General features: G+C 46.2%; 1 protein-coding gene and 1 long non-coding RNA gene across 3 annotated transcripts in view; one reads left to right on the top strand and one right to left on the bottom strand.

Annotated features, from left to right (window-relative positions):
- GDI2 (GDP dissociation inhibitor 2) overlaps positions 1-23,839 on the top strand; it is a 33,099-nt gene that overhangs the window by 622 nt on the left and 8,638 nt on the right. Inside the window, exons 2-4 of the mRNA XM_073328887.1 lie at positions 16,958-17,065; positions 18,242-18,341; positions 21,069-21,203. Coding sequence (XP_073184988.1) covers positions 16,958-17,065; positions 18,242-18,341; positions 21,069-21,203 — 343 coding nt within the window. The remainder of the gene's footprint in view (positions 1-16,957; positions 17,066-18,241; positions 18,342-21,068; positions 21,204-23,839) is intronic.
- LOC140905476 (uncharacterized) lies at positions 1,581-23,101 on the bottom strand. 2 transcript variants are annotated; one of them, XR_012156863.2, is made up of 6 exons: positions 20,749-23,101; positions 19,794-20,018; positions 17,612-17,732; positions 14,722-14,840; positions 2,988-3,082; positions 1,581-2,324 (listed from the first exon to the last, which is right to left on the bottom strand). It is a non-coding gene; the product is annotated as an uncharacterized LOC140905476 (long non-coding RNA). The 2 variants fall into 2 exon arrangements; XR_012156862.2 differs by having other exon boundaries at positions 1,581-3,082.

The following is a 23,839-nucleotide window of genomic DNA, read 5'->3' as shown; positions in this document are numbered from 1 at the left end:
GCCCCTCGGCCCCCCCCCCCACAGCCCTGCCCCTCGGCCCCCCCCCCACAGCCCTGCCCCTCGGCCCCCCCCCCCACAGCCCTGCCCCTCGGCCCCCCCCCCCACAGCCCTGCCCCTCGGCCCCCCCCCCCACAGCCCTGCCCCTCGGCCCCCCCCCCCCACAGCCCTGCCCCTCGGCCCCCCCCCCCCCACAGCCCTGCCCCTCGGCCCCCCCCCCACAGCCCTGCCCCTCGGCCCCCCCCCCCACAGCCCTGCCCTGCCCCCACTCCTGCGCCCGTTCTCCCACCCCAGGCGTCTCCTCCTGCCCCCTGGCTCCCGACCCTGCTCCCCCACTTTGCCCCCTTCCTGTCGCCTCTCTCACCCCCCCCCCCCCGGTCTCCGAGGCCGGCTGGGTCCCAACGGGGCCTGAGCCGCTCGCTGTTCTCCCGGCTCCGCTTGCGGAAGAGGAGCCCGGCCCGGCCTGTTGGTGCGGGGGGGGGGATCTCCCGTGTGACTGCGGGGCTAGGGATCGGTAGTGGTGTCTCCCTTCCTTGAGGCGGCTGGAATATTTAGCTGTAAAATCCTGTTTCCTGAAGCTGCCTCTAGGAGGCCTCAGGAAATGCAGTTCTTAGAAAAACAATAAAAACCCTAGTAGGGCTTTTATTGCCTGGTTTGCTGGTGGCTTCTCCTCTTCCCCCCCCACCCCGAAAAAATGCACGCGCTGGGGTTTAAGGAGTTTCAACTGGGACTCCGATCTTCGTGGGTGGGAGCTGGAAAGGCACAAGCCTAGCTTTAGGGTGGAGGCAGGCCGTCTTTCTCCCCCTCCCTTCCTCAATGCAGCGTTCATGCTCTGTCAATCCCTGACTGCAGTAGGAGGGGGTGGGGAAAAGAACAAGCAATTGCGTGACTGAGTTGTAAACAGGCAGCCAGTCCCTTCAAGGGATTTTCTTCTGCCCACAAATTGTCCCTCTTTTCTCCACTGCTGAAATTTGACCATTAGTAATACTTCTGGTGGTCCAGATGCAACATCCTTTAGTGGTCATCTTATGAACACAAATCTTAAAAAGATCACATTGATCGTAACCTGTTTAAGAGCTACAGGTCCTCAACAGTTTTATTTGAATGGGTATACTTGAGTAAATGGCTGTATTGTTATAAAGTGCTTGCAGTGAAACTTAAAGATAGCTTGTGGTAAAAGGTAGGATTTGACTATTGTTTCTTTGTACTGTAGTGCCTAGGAGCTCCAGTCACGATAGGCATTGGATTTAATTGTGGAAGTTCTTCTAAAAGACTTTCCTCTTCAAAAGAATACTATGAGGAGATAAAATTGAGGTTTTTTTGTAAGGATAGTGGGGAAGTGAATGCATGGGAACAAGAGGAGGAATGGGATAGCTAAGGGATTGGAATCAATAAACATAAACTGCAACTTTGAGAGGGAAATAGGTTACCAGCCAAAAGTAGGGGATAAACGTCAAACCTGGAATCTCATTCAAACTTGACTACAGGATTTCTGCCCCCGCAAATAAATGAGGTGACACACAAGAAGCTTTCAGAGTAACAGCCGTGTTAGTCTGTATTCGCAAAAAGAAAAGGAGGACTTGTGGCACCTTAGAGACTAACCAATTTATATGAGCATAAGCTTTCGTGAGCTACAGCTCACTTCATTGAATACATACTGTGGAAAGTGTAGAAGATCTTTTTATACACACAAAGCATGAAAAAGATCTTTTTATACATGCAAGAAGCTTGAAATTGTTATGCTGTGGTCAATGTGGCAGCATTATCTCTGATAACAGATGCTTTGAGTCCAGTGACGACTATGGGTAGAGGCTTAGGGCCTGTCTACCCTGGCAATTTACAGCACTGCAACTTTCTTGCTCAGGGGTGTGAAAAATACTCCCCTGTGTGCAGCAAGTTTGTGCTGTAAAGCGCCAGTGTAGACAGTGCACAAGCACTGGGAGCCACACTCCTTGTGGAGGTGGGTTTTTTTTAGAGCTCTGCCATGACCACACCTGCCAGGTTAAAGCACTGCTACGGCAGGCTAGCCCTTAGAGAGTAAAGCTACAGCAGAATGACATGAATAACCTCTTTGCCCTGTTGATCCCCAAACCCCTGTTGAAACTTCACATGTCGGCTGGCCACACCCCCTTAGCCTCAAGGAGTCTTCATCTGAGAGAAGCTGGATAGGGTTCCCTTCAGAGGTCCAGGTAGGAAGATGAGTAAGGCATGTTTTCTAAACTTTCTTGAGGGGGGTGCTTTATGGGATGGTTGTGAAGCTCTGTAAGAGTCTCTGGGGGTTCACATTTGGTATGTGTTTTGAGGGGGAATGGAGAGATGTCAAGCTCCTAGAGATGAGGAACCTTAATATATTATACATGGAAATACCCTTAACCTGCTTGTCAGAAGTAAACTGTAGAATAACTTGTATCCCTAGGCACTAGTGAAGAGTGTCAGCATTCAAATGTCTGACTGTACAGTACAGTGTTGCTATGCTGCACCTGTCCTTCGAATTACCATCATATCAGCACAACTTTTGGTGGACATGCCAAATGTTGCTGAACTCTCAACACAGTGATGTCAAGAACTTTGGAATTCCAGTCTATATAAAACACAATATATGAAATCTTCTTCCTTGCGTTAATCCATCAAATGGGATCTGTGTAATGAGTCCTCCCTCCAAAGTACTCTGTTCAATGTCATATCCTCCATCACGCTACATGCTAGCATGTCTTCCTTTATTACATCCCACCACCTCTTTTTTCTTTTTACTAATTTAAAATAAAAAATTGTTCTAAAAGCACCTGTTGCTTCCCCCTTTTTGTCACTCCCATCAAATGTGAAATAAAATCAATAAGTTGTCAGTGTTAAAATCTCCCAAGCCTTTGTACTGGGGCATAAAAACATGCATTGTCTATTGATCATTCTAGATCCATAGGTTCACTGTTATATAAATGTTGTGGAGAATTAGTAACCTACTGTATTGTCAAATAGTTAGTTTTGATACTTACTCAATTGAGGTCTCATGTCAAATGGGGGAAAACTTGCAGTACAAATTTAAATAAGCCCCTCTCATGAATATCCAAAGGCATCACATCACGAACAACTGAAACATTTAGAAACAGATTAGATCTGCTAGTGAATTAAAACAAGCTAATTCTAGAGTTTGCTTTCCCAAGGAGCCTGGTGGATGTGGTAGCCTACAAAAAGTAAACCAACCCTTATACACTTTTGTAAGTCAAATTGGTAGTTCTTTTATTGTTACTTTGTACCTTTAGTGGGAGATGGATCAATTGCAATGCTAATTAGTCATGGTATCAATTGTTAAAGAGGTGTTGGGATGTTTGTGCAACTTTAATTACTAGGAAACTTGGTTTTCCTAGAGTTAAAAGTACAGCTGAACACGTGAACTCCTCATTCATGACAGGTTTCACAATCTTTTGTCTGTAGGAATTCAAACTTTGATGCTACTTGTGACCTATCAAATTAAACCTGTATGAGGCTGGTGGGGGAGCAATTTTGATCCATCTTAAGAGGTGGTGCCTGTCTGCTTACATGTCTACCAAAGGACAGTTTGTATTTTCAGAGCTGACTGCTGCAAACTATGATTGCAGTACAACACCAAAGCTAACACAGGCCCTGCAGTTTTCTTACTATGTCCTAGAAATCCTGGGGGTGAATGGCATTTCAAAGTTGCATTTCAGTAGACTCCTAATGAAGTCTTAACCTTCATTGTAGTTAGAAGTTATGTGCTTAAGGTGCATCTTCAGTTGAACCTATGTCTTGGTTACAGCCTGGTGTTGGCTGGCATCAAAGGGACAGATAGCAGTGTCATTCATTCCATGAAATGATTCGGTGATAAATCTTCAGTGTGTGAGAGCATTGGTTGAAGTAGAAGAGAGACTAAAGAATGAGTTTTTGCTGGCCAGGGATCACTGTCAAAAATATTTCCATAGCATGCTTGGTTGAAAAGGCCTAGATAGGCTTACTCTAAACACTGCAAAGAAACATGTGTCAGTAATACCTTTCAAGTATCTGGAAAATATTATTTTAAACAAAATCTCTTGTTACTAATGTGTTTTTCTCATTTTCTTAGTTTAATCAGAAATGAAACTGATTAAAGTAATGGCTTGAGCTCACCTAAGAAAGTGACATGTACTTGTGGCTGGAGGAGTCTGGTTTGACTGCCTGTCAAATCAGTATACATTCAAACAAAGCAATAGTCATAACAGTATCTCTGTAGGAGTCTTCACTTTGTCAAATAGTAATACACTGAATTAGATTTTGTCACCTTGGCAAAAATTATAGAACTAAACTGTATCCACAGATTAAATTGCTATACAAACACATCAGTAGATACTGGTCCTATACAAAACAATTGAGGTAATTCAACTTTTCAGCCTGTCAGCTGATATGCAACTTGGGGTTGATTTGCACTCCATAGGTAACAACTTTGGTTTAGATTCCTTGTCCAACCTAAATCTACCTCTGGGGGAATGTAATTTCCAAAATGGATGGCACGCTGTTTTGTGCACATCATCTCTTCTGGTAGCTGATTATGGAGATGGGATATCCCATTAATCGGAGCTTTAAAATTAGCTGACTAAATTCTCTTCTACCTTGATACCCATTGGTTGGAATATATTAATGATGGTGCTGTGAGTCTCCTAGAGATTTTTTTTGTGGGGGGGGGGAGAGTGGGGGAGCTTTGAATAACATACACTGTATGTAAACTTAAAGATGAGGAGTATTTCCTCTAGTAAGTAAGGATCTCCACCTACTGACATACTACCTGTCAGGTTCTTCTTCGAGTGATTGCTCATGTACATGCTAATAGCCGTATGCACGTATGGGCCACATGCACGATCGCTGGAAGCTTTTCCTTGTGGTACCCATCGGGTCAGCAGTGGCGACCCCTAGAGTGGCACCCTCATGGCGAAGTATATATGACCTGCTGCCCGTTCAGTCCCTTCTTAGCGCCCTTGTTGGAACAGCTTAGTGCTTGCTTGCAAGTTACTTAGCCTAGTGGTTTCCTTTGTCTTTAGTGTAGATAGTTATTCAAGTTGTTAATAGTTGTAGTTATTGTTCTCCCAGGGGGTTCCCCCCCTTAGTTCTACTCTTCCCCAGTGTTGGGGATTGCCTTGGCCGCAGGGGTTTAAACCGTGCAAGAGGTGTGGGAGGCCTATGCCCACAAGTGATCCGCATGCTGATTGTCTCAAGTGTCTCTGCAGGGGCCATCAAACAGATAAGTGCCCTATTTGCAGGGGCTTTAAACCCAGATCAAAGAAAGAGCAGGACTACCTAGGTCCGAAATTCCTTTTGATGGAGTCTGCCCTTCAGCCGCAGATGGAACCAGCGCTGGTCTCCTCTGTACAACATGCGCCGGTCTTGGTACGGGATGTCCCGGCACCGAGGAAGGACCCGGCAAGGAGCCCCTGGCACGCAAGGCCAGTGCCTTGTGTCCACACCGATACCAGTCTCCGGTGCCACATAAGAAAAATAAGCTGGACAGAGGTCGTTCCCCTGTCAGGAAGCCGAAGGGCAATCACAGTGGGGCGCATCCTCCAGTTGGACACCCCTGGCAAGGCCCTCAAGAGTCAATATCATCTTCCTCGGCCCTGGCTGCAGAGCCCTTGAGTCCGGTGGGAACGGAGTCTCCTACCTGTAGGGAATTGGAGGAAGAGCTCAACCTCCCCTCCACTCCAGACACCTCATTGATATGATGTCGCAGTACCCGGCTCCGTACGTGCGAGATCCGGGCCTGCAGTCTCAGCTACCAGCTTAGGTACCGACTGTAGCACCTTGCCTGGCACCGAGGGGCGCCGCTATACCACCAACAACTTCAGCACCAATGATGGGGGGTTCTGATGGCTACGGCACCATTGGGGACAGCAATGCCAGCACCGATGACAGCATCACCACTAATCCAGCACCGTGCTAAACCCATGATGCTACGGCGCTGGTCTCCGTCCACGCACTACCGTTCTCCGGCACTGTTGGGCTCTGCTCTACCGTGGTCGGCGTCGGAGGCCGAATGTTCATGGTCCCGATGCAGTCATTACCGATCTTGGTCCTGACATTGGTCCCGGCACCAATGGCCGGCGGACCAAGCAGCACCCATAACCACTTGGCCACCCCAGTGGCAGGACCCAGTACAATGGCCCTTTTGGACCCCCGGGCCTACCATCAGGCATAAGGCCAAGGGTGTAGACCTGTGTTGGTGGTATCGGGACCCTGTGCCACTCCATCAGCGTCATTGATGGCAGTCCGTTCCCCTAGGGCACCGGAGGACCCTACACAGGATGTGACTGTTGATCAGCCGCAGTCGGCCACAGCTCCCGCTCCACCGACAGTAGCGGCCACTCAGCTGGTCGTTGTCAGGCCTCCTGAGTTACCATGTCCAGCCTCTAGACAACTGGAGGGGCAGGTTCCGGGAATGTCTTCCTCCTCTTTGCCTGATGAGGCTTTGGCGGGCACATCCACCGCTTTGTCACCAATGGATGTCAAGGGCCACCAGGACCTACTTAGGAGGGTGGCAATTAACCTTAACCTCCAGGCGGAGGAAGTTGCCGAGGATTTACACCCCACAATAGATATCCTCGCCCTGGAGGGTTCCTCCAGGGTTGCATTGCCCCTCATAAAGTCTTTACAGACCACCACCAATGTGCTTTGGCAGACTCCAGCTTCTATACCACCGACGGCTAAGGGTGTGGAGAGACGCTACTTTGTGCCACAAAAGGGCTGTAAGCACCTTTTCGCACACCCCCAACCGGGTATGTTGGTTGTAGACCATAAGGAAATCATAAGGAGTGGCAGGGTCAACTGGGTTCCGCTCCTAAGTCATGTGACGCAAAGAAGCTGGACCTCTTCGGCCATAAAGTCTGTTCAACTGGGGGTCTCCAGCTTCTAATAGCCAATCAACAGGCAGTGCTAGGCTGATATGCCTTTAATTCCTGGTCAGCATTGGCCAAGTTTCAGGAGTTTATCCCAACTGATTCACTTAGGGAGTTCGGAGTCCTCCTGTAGGAAGGCTGGGTGGTCTCTAGAACTGCTCTTCAAGCAGCCCTTGATGTGACGGATTCAGCAGCTAGAACTGTGGCCACTGCCATCACTGAGACATAGTGCATGGCTCCAGGTCTCTGGTATCTCTCCCGAGGTCCAAAATACAATACAGGACCTTCCCTTTGACCGTGAGGGCCTGTTTGCCCAAAATACGGACTAATGTTTACACAGCCTCAAGGACTGATGGGCTACGCTGAGATCTCTTGGGCTGCACACCCCTGCACCTCAGAGAAGACCTTTCAGGCCTCAGACCCCATCTCGCTTCTACCAAGGACCCCCTAGCTGGGACCCACCTAGAAGGAGGGGCAGAAACAATAGGAGGCACCCACAGTCCTCTTCGGGCCAAGGCCAGGGTTGGACTAAACAGCCCCCTGGCCCTAAGCCTAAGTTTTGAAGTTACGCACGAGTACGGTGCACCAGTTGCCTTACCGGACCCTTCCCGTCCCTTTATGAACTGACTGCAGCTTCTACTGAGCTTGGGCTCAGATCATGTCAGGGTTCTCAGCACAGTAGGGGCAGGATATTCTATCCAATTCTGCTCCCTACCACCTTCTTTCCCTCCCCGCCCCTCTTCAGGGACCCTTCTTATGAGCAACTTCTTTTACAGGAGGTTCAGTCGTTCCTAGCGCTAGGGGCAATAGAGGAAGTCCCTCAGGAATTCAGGGGCAAGGGGTTCTACTCCCGTTCTTTCCTTATCGCCGGGGGGGGGGGGCCCTTTGGCCTATCCTGGACCTGCGAGACCTCAATTCATACATAAAAAGTGACGTTTTGCATGGTCTCTCTGGCCACCATCATTCCCTCAATGGAACTGGGAGACTGGTATGCTGCCCTCAACTTGAAGGAAGCGTATTGCCATATTTCAATTATCCCTTCCCACAGGCGTTTTCTCAGGTTCGTAGTCGGTGGCCATCACTACCAGTTCAGGGTGCTTCCGTTCAGCCTTTCTGCGGCCCCTCAGGTATTCACCAAGTGTATGGCAGTAGTGGCAGCGTTCCTCCGCAGGTGCCAGGTCCAGGTTTTCCCATACCTGGACGACTGGCTTCAAGGCAGAATCTCAAACAAGGGTAGCGCAGCATGTATCCCTGGTCAGGGACACGTTCCTCAGGCTGGGCCTTATATTGAATGAATCCAAGTCTATCCTGACCCCCACTCAAAGGATAGAGTTCATTGGAGTCCTCCTGGACTCTACGGTCGCGAGGGTGTTCCTCCCAGACCTACGTTCAAAACAATCTCGGACATTATTCATACCCTCCTTTGTTTTCCAACTGCCACAGCCAGAAATTGTATGGGGCTTCTGGGACATGGCGGCCTGCACATACGTGGTGCAACACGCCAGGCTCCGCCTTCAACCTCTACAAGCGTGTCTAGTACAGGTGCACAAGCAGGGCAGGGATCCACTGGACTCAATAGTGACCCTCCCTCCACGAATACTCAGCTCCTCCACTGGTGGCTCTAACCTCAGATGGTCTGTGTGGGAGTACCTTTCGCAAAGCCCCAACTGACTATTGTCCTGGTTACAGACGCTTCGGCACTTGGTTGGGGAGCTCATCTGGGCAGTGTCAGAACCCAAGGACTCTGGTCCCAGGCAGAGCTGTCGCTGCACATCAGTGTCCGAGAGTTGAGAGCAGTTCTCCTGGCATGCCAGACCTTCCAGAGTGGTCTCTGAGATAGATGCGTATCAGTACTCACAGACATTGCAGCAGTGTGTTATATAAACAAACAGGGTGGTGCTCGCTCCTCTTCCCTCTGTCGGGAAACCCTTGCCCTGTGGGATTTTTGCATCATGCACTCCATACACCTGCAGGCGTCCTTAGCTTCCTGGGGTGCAGAATGAGCTGGCAGACCGCCTCAGCCGCTTGTTCCAGGGACACGAGTGGTCCCTCAGATTGGATACCGCCCACTCAATTTTCCAGAAGTGGGGCTTTCCCCACACAGATCTGTTTGTCACACGGGGCAACAGGAAGTGCCAGAGGTTCTGCTCCTTCCTGAACTGCAGCCCGGGCGCTGTTGTGGACGCCTTTCACCTATCTTGGGCAGGGCACCTGATGTATGCATTCCCACCGTTTCCCCCTTATACACAGAGTGCTCCTTAAGGTTTGCCAGGACAGGGCCTCGTTGATCCTGATAGCACCAGTGTGTCCCCACCAGTACCTGATTCACTTAGGGCAGGTCACTTGGTGTCCTTGCTTGTGAAAAGCTGTTACTAGGAAGCTTAACTTAAGCCCCAGTGCCTCTGAGCTATCTTTTTCTGTCCCTGTGTTGATATGGGTTCATATCTTTCCTTACCTGTTACTGTATCAGACTATGCTGAATCACAAACTGGACTCTTGGATGCATCCTTAAGGATGCATCCAAAAGGGAATCTGCTTTCAGCTACCTGACAGCTAGTGAAAGGCCCTCAACCTGTTTTGAAGCCGTGCCCTGGACAAACAGTCTATGCCCTCAAGGAGCTTGTAGTCTAAAAGGACCTATCACTGACTGACTGCATATGCTACAATGGCACATTGTTCACCGTATTGCTGAACCTTTCAGTGATCACATCAATAGCACTGCCCATCCTTAATTTCGTAAGACCACGGCCGGCTGCAGCACCCCAACCTGGAGTCCCTCCACCTCACAGCGTGGAAACTCCATGGTTGAACCCTTTGGAACTTCAGTGCTCAAAGTCGGTCAGGGAAGTCCTGTTGGGATGCAGAGATTCCACGTACCTGGCCAAGTGGAAGCGTTTCTCCGTTTGGTCTCGACAAAGAGGATCTGAACCACAATCGGCCCCAGTTCCCCTTGTCCTAGACTACCTCTTGGACCTCAGTGCCAAGGGTTGGTGATATCCTCCCTAAGGGTACACCTAGCGGCCATTTCGGCCTTCCACCCGGAAACGCTGCAGGGATCAGCATTCAGTAACCCTGTGGTGGGCAGGTTACTTAAGGGCCTTGACAGACTTTACCCACCTGTAAGTTGGCCTGTTCCCCCCGGGACATAAACCTGGTCCTAGCCCCTCTCCCCCGATTTGAGCCTATGGCTACCTGCCCTCTCTCCTATCTGTCCTGGAAGGTGGCCTTTCTTGTAGCTATAACATCTGCGAGGAGGGTGTCCGAGCTCAGAGCCCTGACCTTTGAATCCCTGTACACAGTGTTTTATAAAGACGAGGTGCAGCTACGCCCCCACCCTCCATTTTTTCCCAAAGTGGTCTCCCAGTTTCATGTGAACCAGGATATATTCTTGCCTGTGTCCTTCCCTAAACCCCACGTCACCAGCAGGGAGTGCATGTTTCACACCTTAGATGTTAGGTGGGCCTTAGCCTTTTACATACAAAGCCGTTCCGTAAATTACCACAGCTTTTTATTGCAATTGCAGAAAGGATGGGGGGGGTTCCTATCATCACAGAGAATGTCATCATGGATCACGTCCCGCATCAGGATGTGCTATGACCCGGCTAAAATTCTAGCTCCACCTATTACAGTGCATTCCACCAGAGTGCAAATGACGTCCGCAGCTTTCCTGGCGCGGGTCCCTATCCTGGACATCTGCAAGGCAGCAACGTGGTCTTCAGTCCACACCTTCACTTCCCATTACCCAGCAGGCGAGAGATGCTGCTGCTTTTGGTTTGGCAGTCCTCCAGTTGACAGTCAGGTGAACTCCAACCCCTCCTCTGGGGTAACCGCTTGGAAGTCACCTATTGGAATGCACATGAGCAATCGCTTGAAGAAGAAAAAAGTTACACACCTCTTGTAACTGTTGTTCTTTGAGATGTGTTGCTCGCGTCCATTCCAAATCCCGCCCACCTCCCCACTGTCGGAGTCTTCCGGCAAGAAGGAACTGAACGGGAGGTGGGTCGGCAGGGTCATATATATGTTGCCATGAGGGCCCCATTCTAGAGGTCTCCACTGCCGACCCGATGGGTACTGCTAGGGAAAAGCTTCCGGCGATCGTGCATGGAGCGTGCGCACACCTCTATTGGAATGGACATGAGCAACAGATCTGGAAGAACAACAGTTACGAGAGGTGAGTAACTGTTTTATCACCTGGGCTTCCAACTTGTTAGGTTAGAACACTTATGCCTCAACGTGTGCTTAGAGGGCCTTAAAATCAATACTTAATCTTCTAAACTAGAGGCTGTGTCACAAGATCACTTGAATACAGAATCTTTTCAGCCAATTGTGTCATTGTGGGGGAGTTTCTAGGATTCTGGCAGTTTGTGGCTGTTTCTGAATTTGTCATACTTGGCATTGAGCTCTAGGAGAAAATCCATACAAACTGAGACTTTTTTTTTCCTCGAAGGTTTTCTGTTTGAGAGTGAGACTTCTGCCATATTGGCACCAGCAGAGAGAAGCAAATCCTGTTCATGTAAACAGGGCAGGTCACTTGGTGTCCTTGCTTGTGAAAAGCTGTTACTAGGAAGCTTAACTTAAGCCCCAGTGCCTCTGAGCTATCTTTTTCTGTCCCTGTGTTGATATGGGTTCATATCTTTCCTTACCTGTTACTGTATCAGACTATGCTGAATCACAAACTGGACTCTTGGATGCATCCTTAAGGATGCATCCAAAAGGGAATCTGCTTTCAGCTACCTGACAGCTAGTGAAAGGCCCTCAACCTGTTTTGAAGCCGTGCCCTGGACAAACAGTCTATGCCCTCAAGGAGCTTGTAGTCTAAAAGGACCTATCACTGACTGACTGCATATGCTACAATGGCACATTGCTGCATGAGTATGGTTAACACGAACTTTCACTTTTCTGATAGTTTGAAAAATCTCTGGGTGTTCATCATGATTTATATGCAAAATGAGCGTGCTAAGCCTCTTATTACTACTTCATTCTTTTCTTACACTTTAAGATTCCCTGGGTTATCTGGGTCCCTTTCCCTTGTAGAAGCTTTGATGCATTTTCAGCAATATTTTGTGTTCCAACAGCCACTCTAACTTATTTTAAAAACTACTTGTGGCAGGCTGAAGGGCCTGATTTGGTTCCACCAATAAAATGGGTGGAGGTCCACAAACTGCTACTGAAAGGGAAGTTTGGCATTAAAAACTATCACTTTCTCCACCTCTTCCTCCCTCCCCAGAGGCTGTTCTTATTCTGTTCTCTGACTAACTTCCCCATCCCAATTTAACATATGGGCATAAAGTTTCAGCAGTGGGGTCCCAGGTGTGAACTGCTGCACCTGGGGCCTGGATGTGACCTCAAAAGCCTGATGAGCCAACAAGTTTGGCTTTGGACAGTCTATATCTGCAACTATCTTATCAGATTTCAGAGTAGCAGTCGTGTTAGTCTGTATTCGCAAAAAGAAAAGGAGGACTTGTGGCACCTTAGAGACTAACAAATTTATTTGAACATAAGCTTTCGTGAGCTACAGCTCACTTCATCGGATGCAACAGACTCCATCAGAGAAAAAGATGACACATCAGCCTGATACAGGACATGACATAAGGCTTGATACGGTTTGTTGCTGCCTCTTTCACATTCTCCATCTGACATAGGCTTGTGGTATTTGGGTACAAACTGCTTAAGTTGAACTCCAGTGCTGTGTGCTAGAACCTGCTTTTGGAGTTCAGTAGCAGGCCATTAGTTGGATGGATTTTAATCTATTACAAATGGATCTTAGATAAAATTGTACTAGTTCTTAAGTCCTGAACTATAAGAAGAACTGAAGGAATGAGGCAACTAGAACACTTCCTATGACTTTTACCAAGCTCCAAATTCATCTTTTGCTGCTTCCTCTTAAGATTGTCCTGATGGAAGTAGCATACACCTGTGAACAGAGAGAGATGAGGCAAAAGATACCCAAAATGTCTATTTGTGTCACTACTGGGGAGAGGAAGTCCGCTGACATCCGGCTTCAGGAATTTAGTTATTGAAGGCATTAGAGTAACTCAGATATGTTAAGTTGACTTTTTCCTTTTGTTTTGCAATCCTAGTCAGCTTTCTCATGGCTGAACTCAGGCATAGAAGTTATCAGTGCTGTACCACCATCTGCCAGACCTGACAAGCCAGTGTTTTGGCAGATTTTAATTTTTCAAATAAGTCACTGGAGGCACTTGGCTGTTGAAGAGCAGCTGTAAAGACAAGCCATTCAGTTAATGAGGACCTGTCAAGCCAAATCCACAAAACTACAAATGAAGACTTTGCAGGTTAATTTAGTGAACTGAGTCCAGGGTTTCAAATTAGCCAGAGCATTAATTGCACTTGATAAAAATCCTGTTGTTCGCTGTCAGAATACAGCTTAGTGGCACCCTCTCTCAGGTAGGGATCGCTCTAATCTTTGCCAGCTCTGCTTCTCGATCAGTGTGACTTTTTTCTTTCTGGATTGAGCAGTAGGTAGGCTAACCCTCGTTCAGGACAAAGGCAATCTAGACATGTAGTTATGCATTCCATTTGGGCGGTATGTAACCAACAAGCAATAACCTCACTTTACTCGAAAGAGATTCACGTCTTCCTGAATTCTGGCAATGGTAAGGAATGTTGCTGCTGCTGCAGTGTTCCTGCTCTTGGAGCTCTGATGTTAGCCACATTTGCGGATAGCGCGACATATGAATTGAGCAGACCTTGATCTTACTATAAAGAGAGGCCACAGGCTTGGTTCGGTGACGAAGGCACTCAGCTGGGTTTACTGTTGACAAAGCATGGTACTAGTGCCCTGGCTCCATGGTTACAGATGCAGAAACATGTATGGCCACAACAATGGGACCAGCTCAGTGAGCGTACCAAGATGCTGCCCCCTTGGCTGGCCAGAGATGCCCCTTCTATGACTTCTCCTTTTTATACACTAATACAAACAAATTACTTTTACTCCAGATATTGCTAGTTACCACCTTCTCCTTGTACCTGCTAGTTTGAACAGAACATCCTTATCCCGTATCCTGTCATCCCATCCCTATTTTATAAGGCATTGGTGTGTTCCTGTACCATCTCTTAAGAATGTTTATGTAGGTACTTGAGAACTCTGGGTGTTCTTGTACCTTCCTCTCCTGTCAGGAATATGCTTACTTGGTTAGCCAAAAATTAGTGCATTTTGCCAAGGCTGGGGGGGGGGGGGAACCCAACCCTGCCCCAAACCAACCAACACAAGCACCACTTAACTTGATCTTGAGACTCTGTATGGGTGGGAGTCAGGTTAGAGGCAACACTCCAGTTACAGCTTGAGCTAAAAATGCAGTGAAGACAAGCCCTTAATGTATTCTTGTTAAACATATCAGTGTTCTGTCTAAAAGGTTTAAGAGCAAACAAGTGTTGACTGTAGCAGAATATTCTAGTTCTGTAACTTATTTTTTTGAGATCCATACATTAAAATGTAGACCCACAAGGGCAGATGTTTGGACTGTTAACCCATATTGGTTAACAGGTTCACTTAGCATTGTGGTAGACCAGACTCTGTGGGGAAAAAAGAGAGAGCAGTGGACAATGCTGAGAATAGCAAACTAACCACAACATGTGGTGAATGTTGGTGAAAGAGCATGGCTAGATATGATGGCTTTTCGCCAACAGCTGCATGCTGCAGATTTTCAGGAAGTTGGTAGAAGAAGCATTAGTTTCACTAAAGAAGTAAACTAAACCCTTGGCCATTCTAGAGGGCAACTTTTGACATCTGAATGTCTTAAGGATGGATGTTAGCATATCCAGCTCCAGGTCAGATAGGGTGGCAGAGGAACGCTAACAGCTGGTAGCTATTAGGCATGGCCAAAAGACTTACCATCACTATTGATGCCTTTGACAGTGGATGTAGAAGTCAAGGACTGAATGTAGAGAACTACCACCTCACTCTGCAAGCTGTCCTGGGATAAGAGGGAAGGTCCTCTCATGGATTGGTAACTGGTTAAAAGATAGGAAACAAAGGGTAGGAATAAATGGTCAGTCTTCACAACGGAGAGAGGTAAATAGTGGTGTCCCCCAGGGATCTGTACTGGGCCCAGTCCTATTTAACATATTCATAAATTAACTGGAAAAATGGGTAAATGGTGAGGTGGCAAAATTTGCAGATGGTACAAAACTAGATAGTTAAGACGCAGCAAGGCTGCAAAGAGCTACAAAAGGATCTCTTAAAACTGGGTGACTGGGAAACAGATGAAATTCAATGTTGATAAATGCAAAGTAGTGCATGTTGGAAAACATAATCCCAACTATACATATAAAATAATGGGGTCTAAATTAGCTCTTACCACTCAAGAATGAGATCTTGGAGTCATTGTGGATAGTTTTTTGAAAACATCCACTCAATGTGCAGTGGCAGTCAAAAAAGCAAAACAATGTTGGGCCTCATTAAGAAAGGGATAGATAATAAGACACAAAGTATCCTATTGCCTCTGCATAAATCCATGGTACGCCCACATCTTGAATACTTCATGCAAATGTCGTCGCCCATCTCAAAGATATATTGGAATTAGAAAAGGTATGGAAAAGGGCAACAAAAATGATTAGGGGTGTGGAACAGCTTCCATATGAGGAGAGTTTAAGAAGACTGGGACTTTTCAGCTTGGAAAAGAATCCAGTTTCATTTATGTGCTCGGGCTATCACTTCAGCTGTTTCTCTACAGGGCCAATGTAAATGTGTTCTAACTTCAAACATGTGAATGGGGAAAAAGGGCCACGACTGGGTCAGTGTTAAATGACTAGTGGATTCCTAGGTCTAATGTTCAATAACATCTCTATTCTTAAAGGGCGCCAGCAGCAGCAGTATAAAAATTGTGTCAAGTCAAATTCAGAAGAACTGTGGTGTGTGTTCATATGCTCTTCTGCACATCACTCCACTTGAACAGAAACATGGCAAAATAAACCTTCAGTTTTAACTTTTCCACAGTATGCATCCGATGAAGTGAGCTGTAGTTCACGAAAGCTTATGCTCAAATAAATTGGTTAGTCTCTAAGGTGCCACAAGTACTCCTTTTCTTTTTGCGAATATAGACTAACACGGCTGTTACTCTGAAACCAGTTTTAACTGAAGCTTACTAAGGAAATATCAAGGCCTTGAGTCCTTCAAGGCTTGGCTAGCACTTCTAGTGCTGATATAACAGCAGCTGCATCTCCCCATAAGATGGGCATCTTTAAACTGGTTGTAACCTGTAGCCCCACAACAGGCAGCTTTCCTGTCTTGACACACATGCACTTCCCAAAGCTTAATGTGAGAGCCACCATAGCTTCCGTTTTGAACAAAGCTCAGCAAAACGGTAACACAGCTTGGGTCTTCTACAGTCCATGCCAACACTGATGCCAGGCACTGCTTTCCTTCTAACTTGATGGGGAGAGTGGAGACGACTACTACTTGTTCTACCTTCAGTGGATATGCTAATCTGCAGCAGGGAAAATTTGTGTTAGATATTAGGAAAAGATTTCTAACTATAAGGATAGCTAAACTCTGGAATAGACTTCACTGCAGATTTTTAGGAGCCAGTTTAACATCTGTCAGGGATGGTCTAGTAACATTACTTAATCCTGCCTCAGTGCAGAGAACAGGACGAGATCTATTGAGCGCCCTTTCAGCGCTACATTTCTGTGTATGCTCCTAGTCTGCCAAAAGTTACTTGTGTATAACAGGCTGACGAGCTTCACTCTGAAAAAGAAATGTTCACAACGTGGGGTGATACCTCAGACAGAATATCTAGAACTGCTGTTTTGAAACACTTGACATCAATGGCTTTTATCACAAACAAAACTGCTAAAGACTAGCAGGCTTGTATTGACTTGTTAAATCAACATTGGATTTTGAGTTGCTTGCATCTATTCAATTTTTGCTGCTTATAAGTTGTCTTGCAATTAAAAAGTAGTAAAATAACTACTTCAAGCATATCCTCTTTGTAACAGCGTCTTAAAAAGATGCCTATTCCTCATGTCTGCCTGGTGGTCACATTGTCAAAAACTACAGCTTCCTGGCATGTAGTGGCTATATACTCCAAGGACTCTTTCCCTGCATTTAAAACCTCTTATTTGTACAGGAATGCATCCTTTCTGGCATCATGTCAGTGAATGGAAAGAAGGTCCTTCACATGGATCGCAACTCGTACTATGGAGGTGAAAGTGCGTCCATAACACCACTGGAGGATGTAAGTACCTAGAATAATGCACTGTATTGTACTCACTCCTGTACCTACATGATCTTGCTTCTAACTCTTTAAGTATCCTCATCCTGAGTGAAGACTGAATCTTGCCCCTGTTCCTAAAGGGAGGATTAACTGCACATCTTACCAGGAGTGCAGCTAGTACAAGCATGGAAGAGACCAAAAATGTAGCTAACACCTAAAACAAAGAAATGCTGTCTTAGAGCCTTTGGTCCTTATTCCTACACCACTTGGGGAGCTTAACAATAAGGACAGCTCATTCAATGTCACGTGTAATCTTTGTGTTCATGCTCATAGCTAGTATTTTTAAACATGTCTCTAGAAACAAGTTGATCCAAAATAGCTTAGTTTCGACTGTCGTGGATATGACATGGCTGTCTTCTGTATTGCTGTCCTGCTCGCTGAGTGACATGACTGTTGTATTTTTATGCCAATGTGTCAAGGCGTCTAGCACTCAAATAGGATCAAAAGTAAAAGCGCTAATGCATTTTAATCCAAAAGTCACTGATTGGAATAGACTTAATTGCTTACCTCACTTACGCATGATGATTGCAAAGCTCTCTGAACATCCTAGCCTCAAAGCTGCAGTTGCTGCAAATCACTTATTAATATTCTAGTAGGAATCGATCTCAGTAATCTCAACGCATAAATCCTACAATACAAGATGGACAAAACACTAATTCACATGGAAACTTTTGCTTTAAAAATCAGTCTCACAAATATGGATATTTGCTTTTCTGCTCAGTGAGGCAACAGACTTGATCAGTGGAGTGAAATTACTCTTGCAGTATTATACAACTGCAACTTCAGTTCGGCAGGTCACAAACCTGACAAGCTTGTCTCCAGTTTAAGAGCTCTGTATTAGAGGAAAATCAGACACTGAGGAAAGCAGGCCTACCTGATGCTATACCTAAAGTAGCAATAGCTTGATGTGATTTGCACATGTCATCAATTAGTCCAGTTTCCACCAAACTAAATTCTGGCTGGCCACAGGCTTGCAGCGGGAGGGCGGGCTATAGACTAATGCACAAGAAGTTTTGGCATGTTGTGGGAGCATAAGCATGTATTGTGATGACATTATTTGTAACCGTGCAGATTCATTAATGTAATGAATAGTGCATGTTTTCTCCACTGTATAAGAGTATTTATCCTTTTCTAAAGCTTTACAAAAGGTTTAACATACCAGGATCTCCACCAGAATCAATGGGCCGAGGAAGAGACTGGAATGTGGACCTAATTCCAAAATTCCTTATGGCTAATGGTAAGTAACTTAACTTAAATCAAACCAAAGATCCCAAGCTAGTAAACTTTCTATGAATCAGTCACTCTAACAGCTACAATTAAGGACTGGTTTATTGCAGTATCTACTCCAAGGCTTGAAATACTGCTCATCCAAACCAGCCAGATACAAGAGCATGCTCTCATTACTTGTAATACACATCTACCCTCCGATGGCAAGTCACACAGGTGCACAGTTCTAGCTGTCTTTCCAAATGAGATCTTGCACATGAAGATCTGTCTCATAGTAGATGCACTGTAGCGTGCTGGGCTACTCTAAAGGAAGCCTAAAAACACAACTGGAAAATTCTTGTCCTACTGTGTAAGAGAGGAAAGTCTGTAGATGACAAATTAACACCTGTTTTGCACACTAATTAATCAGGGAAAGTTGAGCCATGACTTGTGAGGACTTTATGGAAAAACACACTCTAAAACCCCTGTGCTTACTAAAGCAAGGTTTCTGAATTTTTAGCTAGAGTGGATGCCATTTGGCTGCAGTACTCCTCAAAAAATGTAGGAAGAAACAGTGACTGCAATTGTGTTGGGTGGGAAAATTGAGTTCACTGACACAAGCTGTTGGTCTATGGCTTGCATACTTCTCGACTCCAGTGATCCCTTCCTAACTTTTCCAAAAACTAATTTCTTTATAACCACTGGCAACTTCAGTAGTACTGAGGTTTCCTGCTTCTCAGTGCTTATTGGTGCTGATAAGTGTTCTGGGATGGCTTCCTCTCTTTCATTGGCAGCTGCAGAATTTTTAGGGTGCGGTTGCCTTGTTGACTAGTCAACAACTTGTCCTGTGGTGTGTCCCTGAGAACTTATACTTTCAATCTGACAGTGTATTACTTCTGGTGACTTTGTCACTGAAATGTATGTAAGGGATAAGACACTACTAAGCATAAAACTTGTCTTTGCATAGTGACAATAACTACATAAAACTAGCTGAAGCTTGAATGTAATAGCTCTGGAACAGCTCATTATGTTGAGACTACTTCGTGTGCAGAACTCTAAACTCAACTAACCCACATGAAAACAATTAGGGATGTGACTTTTTCTGTCAGTAGGCTAGGTCAGGGGTCGGCAACCTTTCAGAAATGGTGTGCTGAGTCTTTATTTATTCACTCTAATTTAAGGTTTCGTGTGCCAGTAATACATTTTAACATTTTTGGAAGATATCTTTCTAGAGATCTATAATATTTTCTTTAAATACAACAATAGTTTAGTTTTATATAAGGTTTTTAAAATGTTTAAGAAGCTTCTTTTAAAATTAAATTAAAATGCAGATCATATCAGTTTAGTGTGATCCTTGCCCTTGCTTTTCCTTGTTGAGTTTTCCAATGTCTGGCATATGTTTGGATACTTTAAGCTGCACAGGCTTCTGAGTGATCAGTTGTTAACTGGCTCTGAGAGGGACAGATTTTATATGTGAAAATACCTGTTCACACAGGCACGTGGATCCAAATGCTGAAAGCATTGCAAACACAATTTTCTTCAAACTGTTAAATTTCACTGGCAGGGATGTCCAGCAGGTCAGAATAGAGGCCCTGTGATCTCTCTTGGTAGCTTCAAGTGCACTCCGCAGATCTCCAAACTTTGATGCCCACAATTCTGACCTTTTTAACTGAATGAGCTGCATTTCGGAATCTTCAACACCCATCCACTGAAATACAGACAAATCCAAGTCACTTTAATTGAACTTTTCAGGTTTAATTAGAAAAGAAAGCATTGGGCCAAATTGCTGGAAATCTTGAAATCGGTCAGAAAATTCTGATTCCAGTTCTTGCATGTACATTCTAGTCTCAACATCAAACACAGTGCGCTGTTCCATGTGGCACGATAGTGATGTCAAAGCAACAGACCAGGACTTAAAAATATCCCAGTACAATGGTGCTAGAACAATTTTTAAGGGTGGGGGTGCTGAGCTGTGCCCCCTCGTGCCCTTGTCTGCCCCCCTCACTGCCCCAGGCTGGGGCCAGTGGGCCGGGGGCTGGTATGCCAGCCGGCTGGGGTCCAGGATGTGCCACTGAAAATCAGCTTGTGTTCCGCATTCGGCACACGTGCCATAGGCTGCCTACCACTGAGCTAGATAGTAGTATGTTCTTTCCTGCCAGGGATGTATTCATGGGGTCTGAAGCAGGAGGGACAGGGGCAGGGGACCACCCTACAACTGCATACAACAGCTTCTTTGTTTAACTTGTTTGTATACTTGACTAATACTCTGCTCTTATGGACAAGAGCTCCTGTCCCTGCTACTACAGTCTATTCTATGTAACATTATTTACAAAGTTGAAACTTAAGTCTAAATGTTGCTACGTGTAGCAGGCTCCATGATAAATGACAGGGATACTAATACAGTGGGGACAGTGGTTGTAATATTCTTGTATACTTACCAATGCTTTAGTGTGCGTAATTTGTATCCAAGGAAGTTGTTAAACAGCTGTAAGCTGGCTAAAACTAATAGAATGTCAACATTTTCATAAATCTCTATAATTTGTGCAACCTCTACCTTGTGTGTGCTAATCTGTGGGAATGCTATGGCAGAGCAGTGCTCCTAGCATTGCAGGAGCTCATCCTAAACTGCAAAAGCACACTTCAGTCATAATGGGGGCCCTGCAAAAAGACACAGTCATCTGTCCTTCATACACAGAGTAAATGATCACCTGGCTGCAGACTGCAGGCTGACTTTTCTGTTGAAACTTCTTAATTGCAGGTCAGTTGGTAAAGATGCTGCTTTACACAGAAGTCACTCGCTACCTAGACTTCAAAGTGACTGAAGGAAGCTTTGTCTACAGGGGAGGAAAAATCTACAAAGTTCCTTCCACTGAGTCAGAAGCCCTGGCATCCAGTAAGCTGTTATACTTTGCTGTACTATTGCTTGTGTCCTTCTGAGAGGTCATAGCTGTAAGCTTAATTATTTGACATTTCCTGTGACTTGAGTTGTACCAAGGTCATCGTGGGTCTCGGATGAACTGGGACTCGTTCCTGGATGTGTTCATCTGCAACCACACTATAGAAAAGGGTAACAAGATTTGATTAATGTGTCAAGGTAATGATATGCGTTAGTAATGGTGTTTATAATGTGATCTGTTCCAGTAGCGCATTCTATGCCTGAGTACAGTAATCATCCTCAGCTGCTCACTTTGCAGCAAGAAATAGATTTCTCATTTGGAAACACCAGATGTGGTCAGTGTGGCTGACAGATTCTCAACCTTCTTTGAATTGCACCCCACCTTAGTACTCTTTTTTTTTTTTTTTTTGCTTGGAGCTCCTCCCCCTTATAGTAGCTATAAGGATGCTGTCTAGTATGTGGGGTTGCAGTGCCATTCAGATTTGATCCACAGCCCCTCCATGATAGGCAAATGCAGGTGTGTGTAGAAGTGCCTTTCAGCCAGAGGTGGCTGCAGGCAGGTGCAGGACCTAAATTTGAGTTTTGTAACTCATTAACTGTTGAGTTGGCAGTAGGGCCTGTTACCCTCCATCAGGGGCTGCATACCCCCATTCTGCCATAACTGGGGTGGGGGAGGCAAAGCCCCTCTGGGGGGCTGGCACTGCCAGGATCACTGTCCTAGCCCTGCTCCCTGCAGAAAGCACAAGACCTGGCCTCACTGAGCCTATCCCTTGGCACAGCTGGGTAGCTATAGAAGGGGCAGCCCTCAGGGTGCACAAGAGCTGCTGCTGCTCAGCAGGCCTGGCTCACATCCTCTGACAGAGGCAGAAATACATCTGGGGTGAAGTGTGAGGCCAGTGTCAGTAGGGCTAAATGCAGGGGGCGATGCTTTGCACAGAACCCGAGCAAGGTGAGCCTCCTGGGGAACTAGGACCCATGCTCATCTTGTTCTGATCCCTTCTCCCCACCTGATCCTGACTGAAGACTCTCTGGAACAAATTTGAGTGGTGGTGTAATGCACCAAGTCATAATGCCACATATTCAGTCTGGGTCTGCCCCCTATTGGGTCTCTGAGGGATGGTCTCTCTAGAAGGTCTCCTGTAGTACAAGACTAGCAGACCAAACTCTGCCATAGACTTATTACCTTGTAGCTGTAATCTTTCCATCTCCAAGTTTCTTCACAGTGAACAAAGATGCTTGCTTATCTTGTATTGTAGGCAAACTGTTAAAATTCTCCTCCTCATATGAATGTGTTAAATAACTTTTCACCTGGCAAACCTGAACTTTCTCATTCCTTTACTACAAACTAGGAATCCGCTAGCAACAGTTAAGGCTAATGACTGCACAGTTTTGTCTCCAAGTAGTATGCTGGTGATTATTCACAGTCCAGTGCAGCTTTTTAGGATGGCCTAAGACAAAGTCAGGCACTCCCAACACTGCTCCAAATATTAAAATTGGGGTACTAGATAATACCTAGAGCCTGGAAAATCCAAAGATATCCACAGACCATTTTTGCTGACCACAGCTCCAATGCAGATACAAATTTTGTATCCGCGCAGGGCTCTGCAGCACACTCACCAGAACAGAGTGACGGTCACCCAGCCCTGGGGCTGCAGCTTCACTCTCTGAATCACACTGCAGCAATTGCCTGCTGGGCATTCTGGGAGTTGTAGTCTCTCCAGTTTGTTCAGATGGAGGTGATAAAATACTACTCCCAGAAGGGAGTGTGACCATGCGCTCCTGTGCAGTGAGTCAAGCACACTATGTGTTAGAGCTGCTGCTGCCGCATGGCGGTGTCCAAACCCCTCATTGGGAGGGTGGCGCTGCATGTGAGGGCCCAGGATGTAGGCTCCCCCCCCCCCCCCCAATAGCGGAGAAGGAAGCATGAGTGTGCTGTGGGAGGTCTCTAGGGAGAAGTGGGCGGTGGTTGGGAGTTTGGCAAAGCCCTGTGTCACTGTTGTGTGGTGACCTGTGGAGCTGTCAGTAGAGCCCTGCAAATCTGCAATATCTGTAGACAATTTATGTGGATCGGATGTGGATACAAATTTTTGTATCCATGCAGGGCTCTAGTAATACCCTCTCCAGAGGAACAAGACAGCCCAGAATCTTTCACAGGTGCAGAAATACCCTTCCTGACGACAAGCTGGGGGAGGCTCTGAATGTGCCACGGAGGACGCTGCATGTGCGCTCCAGATGCACATATCATGCATGATACAGGGGAGACCTCTTTGTCAGTAGCAGACCTGGCTGTTGGGAAACCAGAGAGAACAGGTCCAGAGGCAAAACTGTATCCCTTAGTGACCCTGTCAAATCAGCCCTTTGTGGCTAGTCTCTTGTTCTGATTAATTGGCCTTCTATAAGTTTTCTGTGGCATTCCCCTGCTTCAAGTTCCTATTTAACTTTTTCAGGTTCACTGACATGTAAAATCCTGAGACTCCAGGAAATTGGTGTATTTGACTTCTTGCTCATAGCAATGCCATCTCTCGGCACTTTGGAGTCTTTAGGTGTGTGTACACTAGAAATGGCATAGCTGGAGCACTTTAGTGTAGACACTACAACACTGGGAGTGGTCTTGCACTGCTGTAGTACATGCA

Source organism: Lepidochelys kempii, chromosome 1 (assembly GCF_965140285.1).
Source record: "Lepidochelys kempii isolate rLepKem1 chromosome 1, rLepKem1.hap1, whole genome shotgun sequence".
Classification (NCBI taxonomy): Eukaryota; Metazoa; Chordata; order Testudines; family Cheloniidae; genus Lepidochelys; species Lepidochelys kempii.
The sequence above is the reverse complement of the archived record's forward strand: the minus strand, read 5'-3'. Positions and strand labels throughout refer to the sequence as shown.